The sequence below is a fragment of the Takifugu rubripes genome, chromosome 14, assembly GCF_901000725.2.
Source record: "Takifugu rubripes chromosome 14, fTakRub1.2, whole genome shotgun sequence".
Classification (NCBI taxonomy): Eukaryota; Metazoa; Chordata; class Actinopteri; order Tetraodontiformes; family Tetraodontidae; genus Takifugu; species Takifugu rubripes.
The window spans coordinates 6079606-6100549 of NC_042298.1; the positions used below are offsets into that span (position 1 = coordinate 6079606).

The 20944-nt window shown below is 48.4% G+C and overlaps 1 protein-coding gene across 2 annotated transcripts in view; it reads left to right on the forward strand.

The window, feature by feature from the left end:
- apbb2a (amyloid beta (A4) precursor protein-binding, family B, member 2a) overlaps window positions 1-20944 on the forward strand; it is a 22874-nt gene continuing 1930 nt past the window's right edge. Inside the window, exons 1-14 of one of the 2 annotated variants that reach the window (XM_029847391.1) lie at window positions 2-344; window positions 2662-3904; window positions 4257-4462; window positions 4542-4685; window positions 4771-4856; window positions 5145-5205; window positions 5891-6037; window positions 6170-6297; window positions 16447-16452; window positions 17861-17975; window positions 18567-18642; window positions 20161-20241; window positions 20319-20434; window positions 20528-20710. In XM_029847391.1, the coding sequence (XP_029703251.1) occupies window positions 2845-3904; window positions 4257-4462; window positions 4542-4685; window positions 4771-4856; window positions 5145-5205; window positions 5891-6037; window positions 6170-6297; window positions 16447-16452; window positions 17861-17975; window positions 18567-18642; window positions 20161-20241; window positions 20319-20434; window positions 20528-20710 (2409 nt within the window). In that variant the 5' untranslated portion in view covers window positions 2-344; window positions 2662-2844. Of the gene's footprint in view, window positions 345-2661; window positions 3905-4256; window positions 4463-4541; window positions 4686-4770; window positions 4857-5144; window positions 5206-5890; window positions 6038-6169; window positions 6298-16446; window positions 16453-17860; window positions 17976-18566; window positions 18643-20160; window positions 20242-20318; window positions 20435-20527; window positions 20711-20944 lie in introns of both variants that reach the window. The other variant, XM_029847392.1, reaches the window with a different exon arrangement.

The following is a 20944-nucleotide window of genomic DNA, read 5'->3' on the forward strand; positions in this document are numbered from 1 at the left end:
GCAAAATCTCGCCGGTAGATTTATGGAGGCTGCGTCTGGTGCGTGCGTCCTGCGTCCGCCTCTCTGATTGGTCGGCCGCACCTAGCGCTCCGCCGCGCCGCGCCGCGCCGCGTCGCGCCGCGCCGCTCCGGGATCCTCTGGCGCAGAGAGAAAGCGCAGCCTGGCCGTCACAGCTAGCGCCTAGCCGGGCTGGGAGGGCAGATGCTGTGATGTGATCCCCATACGGGCGGCCCGGCTCAAGCTACTGGGCGGACTGGCGCTTAAAAACAGCCGTCGAGCCTGATCGTCATTCCGTGTGCGTGCGCGTCGTGGGAAGAAGAAGCCCGGCCGCCGACCGAAGAGAGGTGAGTGGAAGTAAATAAGATGCAGTCGACGGGATGCGCTCCCCTGCCAGCGCGGCGGCGCTGGTGCTGGTGCTGGTGCTGGTGCTGGTGCTGGTGCTGGTGCTGGGGAGCGGTTCTTTGAGCGTCTCAGATGGCAGCTTCTGAACTGGTCATCGTCCACCACAGCTACACAAATGTGGCGGATCGCAGACGAAGTGTGTTGCACCACAGAGACTTTCTGAAGGTGGCAGCGAGATGCTGGTCTCCAGTACTCCACCCATGACATCATCGACTTTTCCAAGTTGAATCATCCCCTCAGCTGTTGCATCTGGGGGCAGCTCGGGATGGATCAAAGAGGCCTGGCCAACGAGATGGCGTCTAGATCCGTCTAGGAATAGTGATCTTCCAAGATCATTGGTTTATTTTTCTCACCAAGCTGGACAAGAGATCCACCCAGATCCACCCAGTCAGTGTAGAAGGAACAGAAGGAATGTTGAATTTTCGGCATCAACAAGTTGTCTAAGCGTTCCCACTTTCTATTTTTTAGCAGGGTTATTGTCTCAGGCCGCAGCACAACAGCAGCTGTATGATCAGTATTTAGGTTGGATTCTTTATTGCCAGCAACAGTGAGAGAAAGAAGGAGACGGTCCATCAGTGTCTTGAGTCCAGCCTGAGCTGCTGGAGATGAGAGCAGATGGACCGGAACCAGTCTGAAACCACGCTGATGTGTCGAAAGGCTGATGCCGAAGCTCCCTGTCCTGCAGACTGCTGTGTCATCCTCCTCACACTCTCCCTCTGATAACTGTCTTCTCCTCTTCCTCTCTCCCGTTTGTTCCTGTCCTCATCCCCTCAACCTGCCTGTTTGTTGGCGATCGGAGATCCAGCAACTGCTGGTTTAACAATGTGGAATTTGTTCTCTTCTGCACTTGATAGTAATCAGGGGAAGCAGCCTAACAAAACGCATCGCAGTATAGATTAAATTACGCAGAAATGTGTAGCATGCAGTCCAGTATGTTACATTCTAGTATGGTGTAGCATAGCATAGTGTACTGCAGCTTAGCTTGGTTTAGCATGGCCATTTATAATGATGTATAGTTCAGTATAGAACCACAAAGCATAACGGGAACGGGACAGCCTGGAGAGTCCAGTGCATTATAGTGTGGTTATAGTATAGTCTAGTAGAGCCTAGTTTTGTTTACCATACTGTTTTTAAGCATTTTTAAGTATGCTACGCTATTCTAAACTGCAGTATTTTGTTCTATACTGTACTATGTGTGTGTTCCTATGTGATTGTACATATGCTGTATTGCAATCTGCTATGCTATGCAGTGCTACACCTGATTATTTTAGCATAGCGTAGTATAATAGAGTGTAGGGGGATGTTTTCTGGTGAGTTGTTTTTCTGCAGTTAGGTTCTATCAGTTGATCGTAGCCGTCTGTTAGCATGAGGGCTAATTCAGCACAAACAGCTTGTTGTGGTCGTCTGACTCGCTGACAGTAAAAACAGGCAACCACCCGGGAAGAGGGGAGGCAATGGGGGCCCTGCACGAACAAAGTGCGCTGTCCAGACTTTTCTGCCCGCGTCAGAAACCCCTTCCTCTGCCCTTTCCCAAGATATTATCCTGAAACCGAATCTGCTGTGCCTGTGCTTTCTGTGGTTTTGAGAGAAGGTGGTGATGACTGCAGCATTGTCTGAGGTGTTTTTGTATGTGTTTTTTTACGCTTCCCCCGACTTGGGTGTGTCTCAGTTTCGGCTTTTTGATTTCACACATTGATTTAACCAAAGTAGCTAATTGCAGAATAAATAAGTAACAGATGCTGACTGTTCCTATGGGAATGGTTCTCTACCCCCTGACTGTGTTGCTGCCCATCTGTCTGCATCCAGCACTGCCGGCCTGATCCACTCCCAGATAAAAGAGAAGCAGTGAGCTGGTTCGCAGGAGCTGATTTTTCTCCCCACAGACGGGCTCACCGCTCAGCACCGGCTTTGAACGTCAGTCCGGGATGAGCAGGCAGAGGGTCTGACTCATTCCCAATATCACACAGATTCAATCCTTCTTCCCGACTTTGATGAAAAGGTTTTTCTCCTTTGACGCCTCGTCTCTGGAGAATAACCTGCACCATTAGCGTATCAATAAACTCCCTGATAAAAGACTCGCTGTGCTGCAGCCAGAGAGGGAGACAGATTTATGATAATGAGCGCCGGATGGCTCAACTTGATTATGTCGCCCTTTTGTGATGACAGAAACGTTAAAGTGGATTTTTTTTTTTTTTTTTAAAAACCTGTTACAAAGGGCAGTACACAAATGACTTCTGACTCTGCCTCTTCTCTCACCAGCTCGATCGCCCTCCCGCACAGCTATGATGTCAGTAGAACCCCCCCCCCCTCTCCCGCTCTGGCTCCTCCCCTTCCAATGTGGGCCTGTCCAATCGCGGCGGCGCTTCCGCCCCCCCCCCCACCTCCCTCAGCCTGCGCTCGTCATACAACCAGCTCCTCGGACGAGATGTCATCAAAGAGTCCATGGAGACTGGAAGTTCAGCCACGCTGCCAAAGAGCCGCCAGAGGCACACGATGACCAGCGTGAGGAGCGCCATGGGCATCAGCGAAAACCTGTCCTACAGGAACCAATCCGGGACCAGAGGGAGGGGCCTCCCCACCAAATCCTCCTCCAGCTCTGCCCTCTACTCCTCCACTTGCTCTTCCTCCCTGTTTAACACCACCAACCCCAAGCTAGCCAAAAATGGAGCAAACATGCAGAGGAGAGCAGAGAGTCAGCAGCTGGAGCTGAGCAGAGCCAACACCGAGAGCAAAATTCACAACGATCGCATCAATAACTCCGCTTCTGATTGGCTGGAATCAGAGAAGGACAATTCCCAGTTGCCTCCATTTCGCCGAAGGACCAAGAGCTTCTTGGAGTACCATGAGAAGGCCTTGGACCTGGACCTCAGATGGGGGTACAAGGAGGACAGGAAGGAGAAGAACCAAGAGACTCCCCCAGAGAAGGAGCAGGCCAGTCCCACCAAGGAGAGGGAGGCTGAGAAGGAGGAGAAGCAGGGCCTCAAGCAGACCCCCCAGGAGGAAGAGGAGTTGGAGCCAGTGACGACAGAGGAAGAGGAAGACAACCTGACACGGCGATCGAGGCAGCCACTGTTACCGGTGGTGATGGAAGCACCTCTGTCTTCACCTTCCTCCTCATCCACCAATAGTCCAGAATGGCTCCCAGACAACCAGAACCAGGCTCCGGTCCAGGTCAGAGAGGATCTCTGCGCCAACATTCAGCCCAGTCCGCGCAGTCCCGCGAAGCCCCCTCGCAGCTCCCAGCCTCGGGTGATCAAGGTGGAACTGCACCCCAACAACGAGAACCAGTTCCTGCAGCAGTACCCCTCGTCACCAAAACAAGCCCGGGCCGCAGACAGGAGCAGGCCTCCGGCCTCTCTCCCAGAACCTGGGAAAGACCCCGGGCTTCCTGAAATGAGTGTGACGATGGACATGACTCCAGTCAGCCCGTCAGAAGACGAGGACTCCAGCTGGACCACCCTGTCCCAGGAGACTCCCTCTCCTCAGACCCCACAAGAGACAGGTATCTTCATCCGCTCCAAATCCGTCCACACACCGAATCCCGCTGCCTCTCCATCCTCGTCCTCCTCAACCTGCAGTTCTAATCTAATCTCTAATCTGGAAATGTCCTAAAAAGCACCTCTAAAGCCACCGTTAGGGCCTCGTGGGCCGTCTGGTGCTGCTGAGGGACGAGGACGGACAGAAGGGACACGCTGCCCATAACGGCCGGAACCAGGAGAGAAAGTAGAGCAGGTGTCATGAGCGAGGAGCAGTTTGAGGCCATTGCTGGTTGATTGTGTTTTTGTGACACACACACACACACACACACACACACACACACGTAACTGTTTGTGTATCACTCTCACCATCGGCAGATGTGTGGGGGGACGGCGATCTGCCCCCAGGCTGGCGGGAGATCTCAGACTCATCAGAGGTCTATTTCTGGCATGTCCCCACCGGCACTACACAGTACCACCGACCCGTTGCCCCCGGCAACCAACATGCCTCGCCCAATGGCGAGGCGGGGGCTGAGGATGACCTGCGTGATAAACTGGAGGAGCGCGTCCAGCCGTCCTCTGAGGCGAGAGCGTGTTTACTCAGAACAAACTGATTTTCGTTGTGTTTTTACTGTGGTGCTGAAGATCTCGTCCCCCCGACAGAGGCCCAGCAGCCTGATATCCGACAGCTCCGTAGAGCCCGTCCCCTCGCCCTCCGAATCGTACCTGTCCTCCTCTCCCGCCTCCACCACCCTCTTCAACGATGTCCCACCCTCTGGACCCAATCTGAACATCAGCGCTGCAAAGGTGATTGGTGTGTCTCTCCCTGTCCTTTCAGCCATGTCCATCACTAGATGTTTGTCTTCACCTCCCTCTCTGTGTCCATCACCAGGAGCTGAAGGACTACCCAGTCTATCCAGATCCCAGTCTGAAGGCCTTTGAGGGGGCTACACTTCGCTACGCTTCCCTCAAACTCAAGTACTCTGCCACACAGAGCTTTATTCTTCTGAGTCCACCCACAAAGTGTCTCATTTGTGTGCACAGTAGCGCATCGTTACAGTACAAAAGTTCCCAGCTTGATTCTCATGTCCAAACCTCAATTGCGTCACATAACATTACATCCCCCCACATTTCACTTTAGGTGGTCCATAGGTGTCGTCATCCCTGTGGTCAAATGGCGCCCCTAGTGGTCAAACTCTCCATAGCAGCGAGAGATGACGTCGCTCAAACACGCTGTAACTTTCCTCTTGTCGGATGTTTCCGCAGCCCCCCGGCCCAGTTGGAGACAGTGGACCTGGACAATACTTACTGTGATGCAGAGGCAATGGTTAGCTATAATACTTATATCCATATCTTTTTTTTTAAATCGATGTTTATGTTTATGAGGGTGGTGAACAGCAATCTCTGGTTAATGTATGACAAGACCCGAACAGGGCGACCATTTCATTGTCCATTTCAGTGATGATGATGAGGATGATGATGATGGTGATTATGATAATGAGGATGATAATTTAAGGTATAGAAATTACAATCAGATGGATTTTATTAAATCTTTTAATATACAACAATCTAATGTGGCCATAAACTAATTTACCATGAAAAATGGCACAAAATCAAGCAAACCGATGCTCACTTTTCCTCCAGCATTAAAGTTAAATATGTGCAGGTAAACTCTTTATGCAGTTACAACTAACATTTATAACATGAAAGCAGGTATTCCACAACCTTACATTCATCCCTGTATCTTATAGACTAAATCAAATCAATCTGAAAATGAAGAATATCTTTTGAAGAGGAGTCACCAGGTTTCGTTTGAAATGACGTAATGAACTTAGTCAGTCCGTTTGTTTCTGTTGTTGCGCCACCCAGTGGTTATATTTGGAAGTGAACAGTTAGGTGTATTATAGACTTTCGGTTTCATTTGTAACTTTGATACACATACATACATACATACACACATACATACATACATACATACATACATACATAATTTTAAAATATTCTTTGTTTAGTCATTTCCAGTTCGATCTTTGGGATGGATGGAGATGGCAGAGCAGGACCTGTGTGAGGGCAGGAGCAGTGTGGCCGTCCACCACTGCATCAGACAGCTGTCCTACTGCCGGAGAGACATCCGGGACTCGGCTGGAGTCTGGGGAGAGGTCAGTGTGACAGTTCACACCCTTTCGTTCTGAAAGATCAATTCGGTTTGAGCTGGTACAGTTTAACATCTTGCAGCCTTACAGTTCTCCAATTCTGCCTTCATCAGCTTGATTGTCGATCCGTTCTCACAGGGCAAAGGGATGCTGCTCGTGCTTCAGGATCGCATGTTGAACCTGATTGACCCAGACGATCACAGCCTGCTCCACTCGCAGCCCATCAGCAGCATCCGCGTGTGGGGCGTCGGCCGAGACCACGACAGGTCGGTGGGCGCCCGTCACAAAAATGATTGTGAAAGCTTCGTTGCTACTGGATCAGAACATTCATGTCACATGTGCGATGAGAGCAGAAATGAGATGCAAACATGACCCAGGCTGCAGGAACACGTAAAGAGTGACAGCCCGTGCCCGTCCAGGGCTTTACATCATCACCAGCCTCATTACTGTTCCCAGCAGACTTCCAACATATTCATTCAAACCTGTATAATTATATTCATCGCTATTTTCACTCCAGATGGAGGATCTGTGGGGCCTCCAGTCACTTAATAATTTAGCAGGGTCCTAACCTTTCACTGCTGAGCTAAAGTCTGCTGAGGCCAGCACAGGAGCTGATGGGGGGGCAACCCAAGCTTGCATCAATGTCGGTCCCCCGGGACCCAGAGTTTCCAGTAACCACCACAGCGAACACAGCATACACATCTGGAAACAAATATTTAATAATTTATGACCGTTTGACAAGGTCTCTCTCTCTCTCTCTCTCTCACACACACACACACACGCACACACAAGGGACATGTGGAACTCCCAGTGCCTCGTGATGTCCATACAAATGAGCAGTTCTGGGAGCGAGACGCTGCCTGGTCCTGACATGTGTGACCAGCTGTTCAGCTGAAAATGGAGTTTAAAATAGCAGCTGTTTAAGTGGTTTCAGCTCACAGCACCAGCTCCTGCCTGCACTGTCTGTTCTCCTCCTCCCTGTCAGCAGTACTGATGCACTTACAATCACTTCTTCTCTTATTCTCCCTCTTTCTACTTTTTATCCTATTTCAGCAACAAAAACATGTTTATGCTGCAGCTGTCGCTGCGTGTATGTACGTGCATGTGTGTGCGCGCGCGTTTGCGCGCAGTCTCAGAGGAGAAAGTTTTCACTGCAGTAATGGCAAAGCGTGGCTGTCTCTCTCTCTCTCTCTCTCTCTCTCTCTCTCTCTCTCTCTCTCTCTCTCTCTCTCTCTCTCTCTCTCTCTCTCTCTCTCTCTCTCTCTGGTTTTAAATCTATGGAAATTCAACCATGACCAGCACTTGATACTCTATTTGCGTGTTTTCATGTGCTCGTGCACATGTGAGGCGAGCGCAGACGTGAACTGAGGCTGGAGTGCTGTGATTCAGTCTCGCCACTGGAGGGCGCTAGAATCACGTTCTCCGTATTCCGAAAAGCTTACTCTCTTTTTTTGGGCTTCAGCTCCAGAATAATAATCAACATTTACATGTGTTTACATGTGTTTACCGTGTTTGTGAGCTTTGTGCTGTTTTGTATCTGCCTATTTAGCACAGTGAGCCTGGTCTTTCATTTTATGAGTTTATGAGTTTTAAATCTGTTCAGGACATGAGTTCAGGACAAAATACACTTCAACTGCAGAAAAGAGGACTTGGTGTAGAGGGACTAATAAACACAGAATATAAAAATTACACAAGTGTGTCCTCCCATGGACAGTCCAGTTTAGATGTTAGCGTGGCCCTTCACGTTAGTCTGGCTTCATTAACAGAGTGCTGATCAGATTTACTGCAATAATTACTCAAAGCAATCAAAGAGTAGAAACATGGTAAGTGAGCATAAACTTTAAATCAGTAAAATGGATTAATTCAAGCCTTCAGTGTATCATTAGTCTCTCATTATCACTTCTGTCTCCTCTCTCCTCCATCTCAGAAACATTCTGGGACTCACCCAGAATGATCTATCTCTCTCCCTCTCCACCCTCTCTCTCTCTTTCTCCCTCCCTCCATCAGTTTGATTCAATATGAATGAGTCCGCATGTCTTTTATAAGTTGTGGATGAAGTCATGAAGCTAAAAATGGAGCACTCAGCAAGTCCCGGGTCTGAACACCGGTGTGTGTGTGTGTGTGTGTGTGTGTGTGTGTGTGAGAGAGAGAGAGAGCGCTCTCTCTTCCTCCCTTTCTGTGTGTGTGTTTGAATGAGTGGGTGTGTCTGCGACTTCTCCGTCCTCCCGCTCTTGCGCTATTTCTACTCTTTGTCTCCAGCGCTCTTTCTGTCTCCCTCCTGTGCCATTGGCTGCACAGCATCAGCCTCCTCAGCCTCACTCTGCCCTCCCCATCGCTGCACTTTAACTGGGTGTTTTCCTGAAGACTGAAGAGGAGGCGACAAATGCTGGCAGCACCTGAGAAGATTCCCAGACACAGGCACAAAAACCGGCAGTGAGTTAGAGAGCGGAGCGGAGTGATGGAGACGCAGTGTGTGATTCCCTGTTTGTAGGAAGGAGGATACGTGGGGAGTTTGCAAGAGAGTCCGGAGTGGAGGAAGCCATCTAGAGACATAGATAGGGAGAGAAAAGGGTTTGCAGAGCGAGGAGGAGGCAGAGGAGGAGGAGGGGGGAAGGAACCCCAGAGGATTATAGAAAGGAGGAAAACACAGACGAGAAGAGCTTCACCTCCATGTGCAGCAGCAGAGGAGCTGAGGCAATGTCACCGTGGCGCTGGAGCTAACGAGGCAGACGGGTAGTTGTCCGTGAGCAGGCGAGCATGACGGCCAGTGTGAGTATTATTCATTTACTCCTCTCGCTCTCGCAATCCAGCCCTCCACTTCCATCATCTCTTACTACGGCTGCGGCGCTGGATCGCTGCCTCTCTCAACAGCTTCCTCTAATATCAGCATTTGTGGGAAAGGATGCAGCTTCAAGACCTACTTTCATTCATCAGCAGTACTTTTATTTCTGCACTCATTTATTTCTCCTCATTCTGCTGCGTTTGGCTTTGAGCTTTGTATTCTCTCCCATTCTCTCGCTCTTTGGCTTGCTGTCAGGTGTGTGGATGTAGGCTGCCGAGGTGATGAAGGCATAAGCGAGATGTTCAGGCAACCCGATAAGAGGGGAAAAACAGTCCAGATGGGAGGGACGAATTAAGCAAAGAGGGGGTTGAGGAAAACCGGGTTTAAAGAGTTAAAATATGCTGCAGGGAATCTTCAAAGCCAGTGTGGGTGTGTGTGTGTGTGTGTGTGAGTGAGTGTGTCAGACGACTGTGGAGAGCTGCTTGCTATTACATATGCCTGTGACCTGAAGAGCAAAAACCTCTGTAAAGACCAGCGTTAGGCTGGTGCATCACACCATCGGGGCTACGCCAGGCTGAGGTTTACCTGAGGAGGGAGGCTGCCGCTGCCTCCTGCTAGATGCGGGACTCTTCCGACCAACTGCACACATTTGCTATCTGAGTCTCCACTGCAGTCTGGACCTTGAGTCTGGTGGTCTTTAGCTGCTGCCATAGGCGCATTTCCACTGCAGGAACTTTGGGGTAGTTTTACAGGGTCATCGGTGTGTGTCTGCACTGCAGAAACCTCCCCTGAACGGCCATTTATAGGGACTTTTACGGGGCCTAACCGAGTCCCTGCTCCAGGGTAGGTGAGTCAAAGCACCGGCCTAGCAGACACGGCTTCTCTTAGCATCCACCACCATGAACACAAACACAACCCACAAACGTGGCAGCCACCTGTCAGATTTCTTATTTTAAGTTTCACAAGCCAACACTTGCTGTCTGATATTTATTAACTCACTGATGTGTGTGCAGATACAGCTCGCAGCGGTGTAGAAACCACGTTCTCTTAGAATATTACACCTTCCATGTTTACCGCCCTGCTCAACCTCCTCATTGTTGTTATGTTGTAGTGATTTTTGCTTTTGGCGGCTCGCCAGGGTGACGTCACGGTCGAAATTGTCGCACATCTCCGCAGCAGCCGAAGCCTCCGGTATTTACCAGGAACCTGCAGTGGAAATGCACCTAATTAGTATAGTTATTTCTACTTGCAAAAACTCTCTGTGGATACTTTCATGAATCTGTTTTTGTGTGTTTGAAGTGTCTCATAAAGGGTTATTGCCGTTTCATTTGATTACTTTTACAGGCTTTTCAGCATTAAGAGTGAGCTACACTCTGACTGACCGTAATGAACAGCCGTTGGCCCCTGCCTGCTTATTCCCTCCAGCTTTGCTGGTTTCCTGCTACTGCTACACTCTGGCTTTGGGTGTATGGAGAAAAATAAGAGGAGATAAAAGGAGGGAAGCAAAGGCACGCGAGCCTCCGCTACCATAAATATTTCAATGCTGAACATGCGCAAGTGACCACCCCCATTTATGTCAGCTGAATCGAGTTCTCATGGGCCCGTCCCTCCCGTCCTTCTGTCCACCGCCTCCCAGTAAAACCACAGCCTTGTTTATGATGTCGGTGCACCTGCTACCTTAATTAACATGCAACGCCCCCCCCCCCCCAGTTGGCCCACAGGGACGCAGCCCCCCGACGCCTAGAGCCACTCGATACGAGATTGATGGCCGCACCTCCCGACTCCTGCACCAATTCCAGCCCCATGATGGCCCCCTCTCCTCCCCTGCAGGTCATCGCTCCTCCGCATCACCTCCTTCACTCTTTTTACTATCCATCACTCCCACTCCTCCACACACGCTCTAGCAGCTCATGTCCAGGATTATATCCAATATCCAGGGACCCCCCTTGAAGGGTCATTGAAGCAGGGGTTATGTCCCCGAAACGCTCTAGGATCATGCGTCACAAGCGAACGCACCATCGAGGTTAATATTTAGGAAACATTAAAACACCCCAAACATTTCCTCTTTTACTCTGTACTCTCCGTTGCAGACGCTAGCATTAGCATTGCTGGCCACACCTGATCCCTCGCCTCCTGACAGATTACTCCTCCTCCTCCTGCTATAGATCCCCTGCCAGCCAATAAATCTCCTCCCAGTAAAACCCTCGCCGGGCCCCAGCTGTGCTGGGCAGTGACGTGATGCGATTATGATTTTTTTTTGCTGATCGTACAGGAGAACCGGACTGGTGCAATCAGTGTCCGCCTGTAGCGCATCCACCTCCTGACTGCACATGGCCTTTAAGCATTAAAAGCTGGATTATTCAGCCCAAAGTAGCATATTTATGGGGATCCAACCACTTTCCCATTAAACCCAGGAACACAGGTGCATGGCTGTTCAATTTGAGTGTCCTACCAGGATCGATTGCTTTGATTGGCTGTTAATGACGGGCACAGTACCGATAATAGGGAGTAAGTTGAAAACTGATGAGCCAACATTTATGGAGTCTCCTTGGAAGGATTTGAGAAAATGATCATTGAAGAAATCCGATCAATTCTTATAATTTAAGTATTGATTGGGCTCAGGTTGAACCTGCGCGACCCCCCATCTTTTCCGAAAAACCCATCAGCCATCAAGCTTTGGCGGTAGAAGAAGAGAACATGTGATCTGTGGTATCCGGTAATACAGCTAAAGTTTGTTAAATACAAACATGCACGCAATGCCTCTTTCAGTCATCCGCTCTTAAAAATGTGTTTTTTTTTAAGTTTAAATTAGTCAAAGAGAAAACGATCCATATTTCCACTGTAGAATGAGGGGTTGGGTTCTTAATTACAGCATGAAATCTTATGATTTATGGCACATTTGGCTAATTAGGTTACATGCATACGCGATCCGTGCGCTGCTGTGAGGAGAGCTCGGCAGATCTCGCCCCCATAGCCTGCATTCCCCCCCACACACACACACACACACACGCACACACTCCTTTTTGGTAACGCGCAAACACACGCACGAGCGGTGGCGTCCTGCCGATAGAACAACTCTCTGAAGCTTTCTCTCGGCGCAGCCACACGCACGCCGGCGTGATGTAGAAATGATCAAGAGTGGCGGAGAACTGCAGGACGTCGCTCCTCTTCTCCTCTGGCTCTCAGGGTACCGCTTTCCCACATTCCTCCGCTCACACACCCCGTCTCCGCCGCCCCTCCACCCACCTATCTGTGCTCTTCAATATATAATGAAATGCAGCGGCTGTTGACACGCGGGTACTGTGTGTGCCTTCCCGGCTGCACGCCCCTCCTTCCTTCTCTCGCTGCTTGGAATTGGGTCAGAAAGCTGCATGAACATGTACCGGTACTTCCAGCATCCATGTTTCAGAGTAACTGGCACCATCAGCCTTGCAGATCTGGCTTCTCACACAGCAGCCCCGAGCTGATAAATCCAGAAGCGTTTTATTGCCATTTTGGCTCAATTTTAGTCTCGATCTGCATCTCCTGGGGTGATGGAGATAATTAGATGTGTTTCTGATGGCGTGGAGTGTATGTAATGTGTCGCTAGAGACGCAGACAGACCCTCCACCTCCTCCTCGTTATGCCCGCTGGCCCTGGGTGCTCATTTCGATCTGCATGTTGGTGCTGTAAACAAGTTTATAGTTCGGAGAGGTAATTACGTTCAGACAGCCTACATTAGGCCTAATGGCTGTGGGCCATGACTAATTCACCAGGTCGTGGAGGTTATACTCTGCTCAGATGTCATGCAGCCTTTAAGTATCCCGACGCCGCTTTGCAAATTTTTTCAGCTGCACTTGAACCAAAAAAGGTCAACAATAGTCTCCTTTCTGCACCCGGAGATCTTGACTTTACTCGATCTTAGGAACTAATAAAGCCGTGTTCTCTCCAAGCATTTAGGCCCACTAGCGCCCCCTGCTTTTGCTGCGTGGTGCCTACAGCACTCACTTCTCACAGTGTTAGCCGTTGATACCACTTCATCAACAGAGACTCTCCTGTTTCAGCCATCTGTTGTGGACTCGCGTTTAAAAAGTCTCTTTGTGACAAATAATTAGCGATCAAAGAAGACAGAGGAAAGCTCCTGGGACAGCAGCTCCACTGACGATGTGCCAAACAAGTCCAGTAAAGTTCTGCACTGGGAACAGTGGAACGGCAGATTTTTCACCGTTCAGTTTACTCCCATTGCTTTATTTAGACGGTGCCAGAGCAATAGTTCCTCTTTCAAAAATCCTGACCTGCCTACTCAAGATGCTGCACAGACCTGCTGTGAGCAGTTTCATGCAGATGCTCACTCTCCCTCTCACGTGCACGATTGCTTTCGTGCATGGAAAACTAAGAGTTGGGCCAAAAATCCAGGAACCGCCAAAATGTCAACGAAGCTCTGATATTTAGTATAATTCTTAGAAATATTGAACAGATATAAAGACAAATGAGGTTTCAAATCAGAGAAACCGTTCACCACATGGAGAAATCCCATTTTTTCAAAGTATCCTTGAATGCCTCACCAGTCCTAATGATTGGCAAGTTCTCCTCCAGGTTCCTCCCTCAGCCCTAAAATACACATTTAACTGAAGACTCTATGGTCCAGGGGGGTTTCCATGTCTCACCCAGTGACTTCAACACCTCTGTTTTCCTGATCAGGCAACAACAGAAAATTGTATTTCATGCTGACCAATAAAATAGATTAAAAGCCCTAAATAAATCTGATCTTACTGGACTGAAGGTGTAAACCAGCAATACCTTAATCCTAAAAAAATCAATTTGCTTATGAATATTGTTTTAAGACGTGGCCGTGTGGATAAATGTCAAGCCTGGATAAATGATTTAATCTTTGAATACATCGTACCAGCAAAAAACTGGTGTAGGAGAAACAGTAAACAAAAGGCAAGATTGGAAAACATCCTGTACACACACACACACACACACACACACACACAGAGCGAGGGCTGCCCTGTTTTTTGCTTACATGAGAACTTCCTCCTCAGACATTTCTAATCAGCATTCACCATTAGCATCTGTAAGCAGATTAGCATAATGGCCGCCGGTGCCTCGACACACAGTGACAGTCTGAGGTTTGTGCGACTGTAGCGGGACGTACCCGCTGGAGGAGCTTCATTTAATGTAGCAGTAGGGAACATTGTGATGACACGTTTTCATCTGAAGATGGAAAGATTGTTGGGAACTGCCGTAACTACCAGTGGAACAGTTTCCTGCAACTTGTAAACTAAGAAACACCAAGCTTATATCCCCAAAAGTCTTTGATCCTTTTAAGACTGAACCGCGAATTTACGCGAAAAACTCAGATGTCTGATTCCATTTTTACAGTAGAGGTTGAGAAGATCAGGCTACATCTTCACCTCCACAGAAACCTGGAAGTTCGTCATCGGTCTTTAAAAAATAGAGACGCCTGCAGCAAACGGCTGCTTTCACGGAAGGTCTTTGAACATCACGCACAACTACAGAGCAACACAATTTTACACGTGAATATAGTGCCGAGGCAGAAGCTGTTATTACACTTCTCCAAATCGGTAATTAACCATCAATGATTAATGATTAATTCTAAAGAGTGATATTGAAGGTGTGTTTTATGGAGATAAGTGCTACTTTGAGTATCTTCTCAGCTTAGAAGTCGTTGTTTTACGTGTTGTTTTGGATCTTCGCCTGAGTGGAGGGATCAAATGTGGATTTGCAGCTCCCTTTTCTGCCTTCAGTCTGATCTGAAGAGGCTTTCATCGTGCACGGGTGGGGTGTCCTTCGCTCCAGCACGAGCCGGTAGTGCCGATGACGACTGATGTCAGCGCTCCACTCGGGTCTGTTCCGGTCGGATCACCATACATCAGCGCACATGACCTGATTTCATGCACACGTCCCCGGCAGAGGAGCGAGCCTCGCAGCCTCCAGGATCAAACGGATCGGTAGTAGTGAGTCAGTCGCCACGCATTCAGCTCTGGAGATAAATGTGGAGCGCAGCGAGAAGGAATTTAAAAAGAAAACAAGAATGGTGGGAGTCTTGCTCATCTCCCTGCTTTCTTTCCTTTCATCTGCTTTTTACCCTCCCTCCAGCTTCCTCCACCATCCAGCCCCACTGAGACTTGCCTTCTTTCCATTCCTCTCCTCTTCCCTCCCATCTTTTCTTTCCGTCTCTGTCACTTCCCTCTCTCTCCTCACGTTTCTGACACATCCCTCATCTCTGAAGTCTTTAGCCCCTTTTCCACCGTGGTAGCTCTTATCTTTACTCTGGGTTTGGGAGAGACTCTGAAGCTCCATTGAAATGGATCCCGCCACTTTGGCCTCTTTATGTCTAAAAACAGTCACAAGGACGATCATCTTCGGCTTTGAACATAAGGCAACTCACTTCTCAGCGAGACTAATCACTGATCACATTACGCAGTTGGACCAGTTTGGGTTTCACAGACTTCTTCAGGACACGAACATAATATCTCTCACTAGTTTTACATAACTGCCACTAAAGCCTGCCACGTCAGACCCATTTACACGACGCCTGGCGAGAACCTCTTCATCTTCAAGTGACCACGGGCGCTGTTTGAATTGACTTTTCGAAATTAGACGAGCGCACGATCAGTCACACGTGTTGGGATTTTGCCTTCATGTGTATCACAAGATTAATATGTTGCTAGTTAAAGTTCCCACTTCTGTTTCTTGCATTTGGCCAAATGCTGAATGAAATTTAATTAAACAAATCGGCACTAATGAAAGTGTCTCCATTTCAATTCTAATTTGAAATGGAGCAAAAGTCAACAGATGAAGGAAATGAAATCAGAGCACAAAAGCATGAATGAAGAGAGAAAGAGAAGCTTCTTTCTGCCTCATACAGGCATATTTTCATGCAGCAAGCACAGGGCTTTACATATCAGTTGGTATAGTGTGTGTGTGTGTGTGTGTGTGTGTGTGTCTGTGTGTGTCTTTGTGTGTGTGTCTGTGTGTGTCTGTGTGTGGGCAGCTACCAGCTGCTTAGAGAGGAACTTGTGCAAGCAGCAGCTCTGAAGCTCTTACTGTGAACATTCCTGTTTCAAATGTGCTGCCAACTGTTACTACACACACACAAACACACTCACACACACAGGGTGAGCTGAATTTGAAGAAATAGATCAACAAACACTGCCAGTGTTGAATTTATGCCTCCTTTTGTTCTTTGGTGTTTCTGATAAGAGCCCAGATGTCACCTTGATGGGTTCACTGTTTATGAATCTTTCTGTTCTGTTTCTTTGAAAAGTCTGTGTGTGTGTGTGTGTGTGTGTGTGTGTGTGTGTGTGTGTGTGTGTGTGTGTGTGTGTGTGTGTGAGAGAGAGAGAAACATGATCTGATGTGTACCCTAGGGCTCAGTATTGTATACCTTTCATTCAGTGTCTTAGTATACTATTGCATATACAGCCCACACACACACACACACACACACACACACACACACACAGAGTGATTGTAGCAACATCCTGCTGTGTACTAATGTACGTTAATGTTTCTCTTGCCGTAAAACTTTTCCCAGTGAATTTTCTTCCCTGAAACCAATTAACTCTCCCCTTCTGTCCCACTTGCCGCCCTCTTCTTCTTCTTCCTCCTGCTTCCTGGGACCCAGAGAAAGGTAATTTGCTCTTGGTTGCTGTGCTCAGCTGTGATCCTCTTCTCCATTGTTTCTAGTAAGCGTATCAGCTTCTCCCGCGTCGCCCGATCTTATATGAACCCCCCCGGCGCCGCCTCAGCAGCGCTGCTCTGCCCAGAGTCACTGATGCTCTTTACACCATCAGCCACTGAATGTCTGAATCACTCAGCCAAACTGGCCACCGGCTGTGATTTCAAATGAAGAGCCGCACTGTTTCATATTGTTTGATCGTCCGGCGAGTGGAAAGAAATCACAAAAGAGCCATTTGTCGCATCAAGGCCGCTCGCGCTGCTTCGGTGACACAGACCTCAAATACCCCTGAGCCGAGTCCGCTGCGTACACTTGCCACACACACATAAACACACGATCCGTTGCTCTTTCCTCATTCTCGGCAGAAGCATTATCGACCCAAAGTGTGTGAGCACACAATTAAGCTGAGGAGACGGGCTGGATAATAGAGCCATAAACACTGAAGCCCCATGTGATGAATGCCAGCTGTGGTCGTCATATTTTCTGTCGGAGTGCATGATGATTCCATCCTGTTCCCTCTGTGCATGCAGGGCGAGCGACGCTGCCGGATAATTCCGCGCATGCACCCACTCGGCTCCCTCTCCTGCGGAGTCAGCCTCATGCATGTGTGTAGCGTCTCCAGCTGCGTACGCTTGTTTTTCTCCACGTGTCCACTTTGCATTCGCATCATTTCCCATAAGAAATAACCAGAGAGCGACCAAATCGGCTCCTGTGCGTCAGAGTAATCTGTTCAGCAAATAAAACCATAACAGGTGCGCAAGGAATTGCTACAATGAGCCACCAAAACACTGAAGCCTTAAAGTGACGCAAATAAATAAGTGGGCTTATTTCAGCGCCAACAAAAACAGTCCTTAAAAGCGGTAAATTGGCCTGCAGTGTGACGTAAAATGAGGAAATCTCTCTTTCTCTCTCTCTTTTGATGTTTTTGGGTTTTTTTATTCAAAGAACGTGGTAGCAGTTTAACAAAAATGTGCACTGGTTGACAGTTTTGCACCCAGCTAGCACAGCTGCAGGTACAAGCCTGGCAAGGAGGTTCACTTTGGCGTGGTAGAACAGATTTTGCCATGAAGAACGCGTGACGCAGGCTGTCAACAGTCATCACTTGGACTTGCTAAATGAGACCCTGGAGACACACGTGAGGACACTCACAGGGACGGTCACGATTGATCTTAACGTGCAACCATGTCCGACACGTCGGGGGGACGGGCAGGCTTCATCGAACCGCTTAGAACGGATTTAGCAAAAGGAGTGTTCGTGATGCAGGTGTTTGATGCACGTTGGGTCGATTTAACTCTGCTGCGCCTGCTCGACAGGTGAACGTCAGCGTCTGGTGGGTTCACCTGCTCCTCCTGTGTTGCAGGGATTTTGCCTACGTGGCGAGAGACAAAAACACGCGGGTGCTCAAGTGCCACGTTTTCCGATGTGATACTCCCGCCGCCGCCATCGCCACGAGTCTCCACGAGATCTGCTCCAAGGTCAGTCCCATCGGCCTCCTCTCTGTTATGAGATCTGTCTAGGACTAATGATCACAACCAGTGTGAGATGGGATGGCCCTAGACGCGGTGCTGGCTTGGATGGTTCCGCTGATACTTTTCTTCTAATGCAGCTGGGAAACTTTATGACCCATGTGCTGCACCCGTGTGGCGTGCTGAACTATTTTCTGTGTGTGTATGTGTGAGAGAGAGGAGGAAATCTCTACATGTTCATGCATGATCCCGTGAGCAGAGCTGCAGCTTGACATTGATTAATTATGCAATTAATCTGGTGTGTGTAGCAGCAAGAGTGCAGCAGCGCCATGTGCACCATTCCAGACCACAGAAATCACCACTGCAGCACAGCAACAACCATCTAATGAAATCAATTTAAAGTCTCTCAAGCCTTTGCAGATGGTTTTATTTTGACATTCTACACTTGTTTCATGCTTTGCTTGCAGCTGTTAAGGGTCTATTGTGTGCAGTTATACCATCTAAAGCAGAGGGTTGTGGAGCATCCATGGAGATAGAGAATACTGACTGTCATTGAGGAAGAATCTTTTGTTCAGACTTCATCACTCTGTTCCCTTTTAGATTATGGCTGAGAGGAAAAGTGCCAAGGCTGCGGCCTGCAGCTCCACCCAGGCCAGCTCAGATGTCCCCCTACAAGGTAAACACACGCACACACACACCCTACACACTCAGTATTTGATTAGTAGCACATATATGCTCTTGGTGGTAGTTTCCTGTGTGGTGGAGTTCCTCGTGTGGAACCATGAAAATGACCTTTTTAATAGTTTTTGAATTCCATCAGGAGAAGCTGCAAACTCTCATTAAACTCCAGCTATTGATTCAACATTTAAAACCCATTCCTGGATGAAAAGACGACTTTTTAAAAATCAAAATCAAATCCATAACCTTTAAAGACTCAGATCTGGTTTAACCTGCACCTGGAATATTACCATTTAGATAATTAGAACACAGATAAAAGGTCACGGACCTGATGAGCATCTGAGCCGGACTTTAGGAGACACCATCTTTTCAATTACAGACGCAAATGTGTCTCCTTCCATCGTCCCACCCCTAATCTTCTAACCACCTTTTCCCCTTGGACTAAGTATCATCATCACCATCCTCATTTGTTCCTCTTAGTGCCAAGTAATTATAAGAAGAAAGAGAACATGCATCTGTCTCTTTCTTTGGCTGCGGTCTGTGTGTGAGGGAAAGAGAACCACCTCCTGCATGCTAATTTGCAAGAGCCATAATTTACACTGGCACTCAAACTCATTAAAACCCAATTAGTGTTTCTTTGAAGCTCCACAAACCAATCCTAACTCCTGGATCAAAGAATCCATTGATTATGGAGCCCTCACATCTTCTTAAAGCTACAACTTGTTGAAGTCTTTCAGCTGGTGTCCAGCGAGAGGCGATGCCATTGAAGTAGGGTCCATTCGCGCCACCACGCCGTCACAACAGAACCAGTGTTTTTAGAGGCTTAGGAGAGTAGGAAAGATCAGCTTGGCTGGTGAGGTAATGCCAGGCAGAATGCCTTATTTCCTATTGATCTGCGTGGTTTGATCTATACTCTGCATAAAGTAATTACTGGGGAATTGATGAGGCTCTGTAATTAGGATGCGGACCTGTGCAAAATGAGCTGAATCTGATCAAATTAGAAATGAGAGAAGAGGCTGGTTTGGCTTGAAGACAGGCTGAAAGTCAGCGCCACCTTCAGGGTTTGCATGGACTGACATGCTGGGATTCAGTGACATCATGGGTTCAAGATCTGAACAAGATGGATGCTGCTCTAAAGGTCCTCCAGGGGTTTTGCATCTTTACGAGGGAGCGGATGGTAGAAATGTGTGATGGGTGTGTCCCCATCAAGAAGGGGAAAAAATGAGGTGCTTTGTTGGATCGCATATCACCGATCGGCTTTGATCAGCATCTCATGTCAGGCGCGGCGTTCTCTTCTGCCTTCAGGCCATCGTTGACAAAGGCGGAGCCTCCTTTCATGCAGAAATCCTGCACCCCTTTGAATACATCCAACCTGCCCTAAAATAATAACACTTCCCATTTATTTCCTTCCTTTATGCCAATAAAGATGTGCCAATAAACATAAATAAGCTGTTTTTGAGACCTAAAGCTCCTGCAGCTGACCTGTGGTGACGACTGGCGTCTGTTCTGTCTGCAGAGTTTCCCATGCCAAAGACTGAGCTGGTGCAGAAGTTTCACGTTCTGTATCTGGGTATGACGACCGTCTCTCGTCCCATAGGTAAGTCTCAGGACACTGGAACCCATCTGTGAATCCAGAGACCTCTCTCACTGCTCCTTCTCCTTGCCTGTCTTCAGGTATGGACATCATAAATGGAGCTATCGAAAGCCTGCTGACCTCCACAGGGAAGGAGGACTGGACTCCCGTCATTCTGAGCATCGCGGACACCACTCTGGCTGTCATCAAAGAAAAGGCAGGGGGATGTTTTTCACTCATAAATAAGCAACGCTCATCGATTAGAGATCAAACTCGGATGCAAGGATCTGATCCACGTCTGTCTCCACAGGAAGAAGAAGAGGAGGCGGTCGTAGAGTGTCGCGTCCGTTTCTTGTCCTTCATGGGGGTGGGACGGGACGCGCATACATTCGCCTTTATCATGGACACCGGGAACCAGCACTTCCAGTGTCACGTGTTCTGGTGCGATCCGAACGCTGGCAGTGTGTCTGAGGCTGTGCAAACAGCATGTGTGGTGAGTTCAGATAGAACTGGGAGGAACTGGATGAGAAGAAGCTAACCTGACGTAGCATGTCGTGACATGTTTCACAGTATATTTGACGCTGGTGCCCTGCTTTCAGTTTAGTTTGTTAAAAATCAATCAAAAAATACATTAAAAGTGCACAAACACAAACACATACCCGTAAACATGACTGTTCTATTTTTAGTCTCATTTAAAAACGTAAAAATCAAAAACAGCTAACCTTGA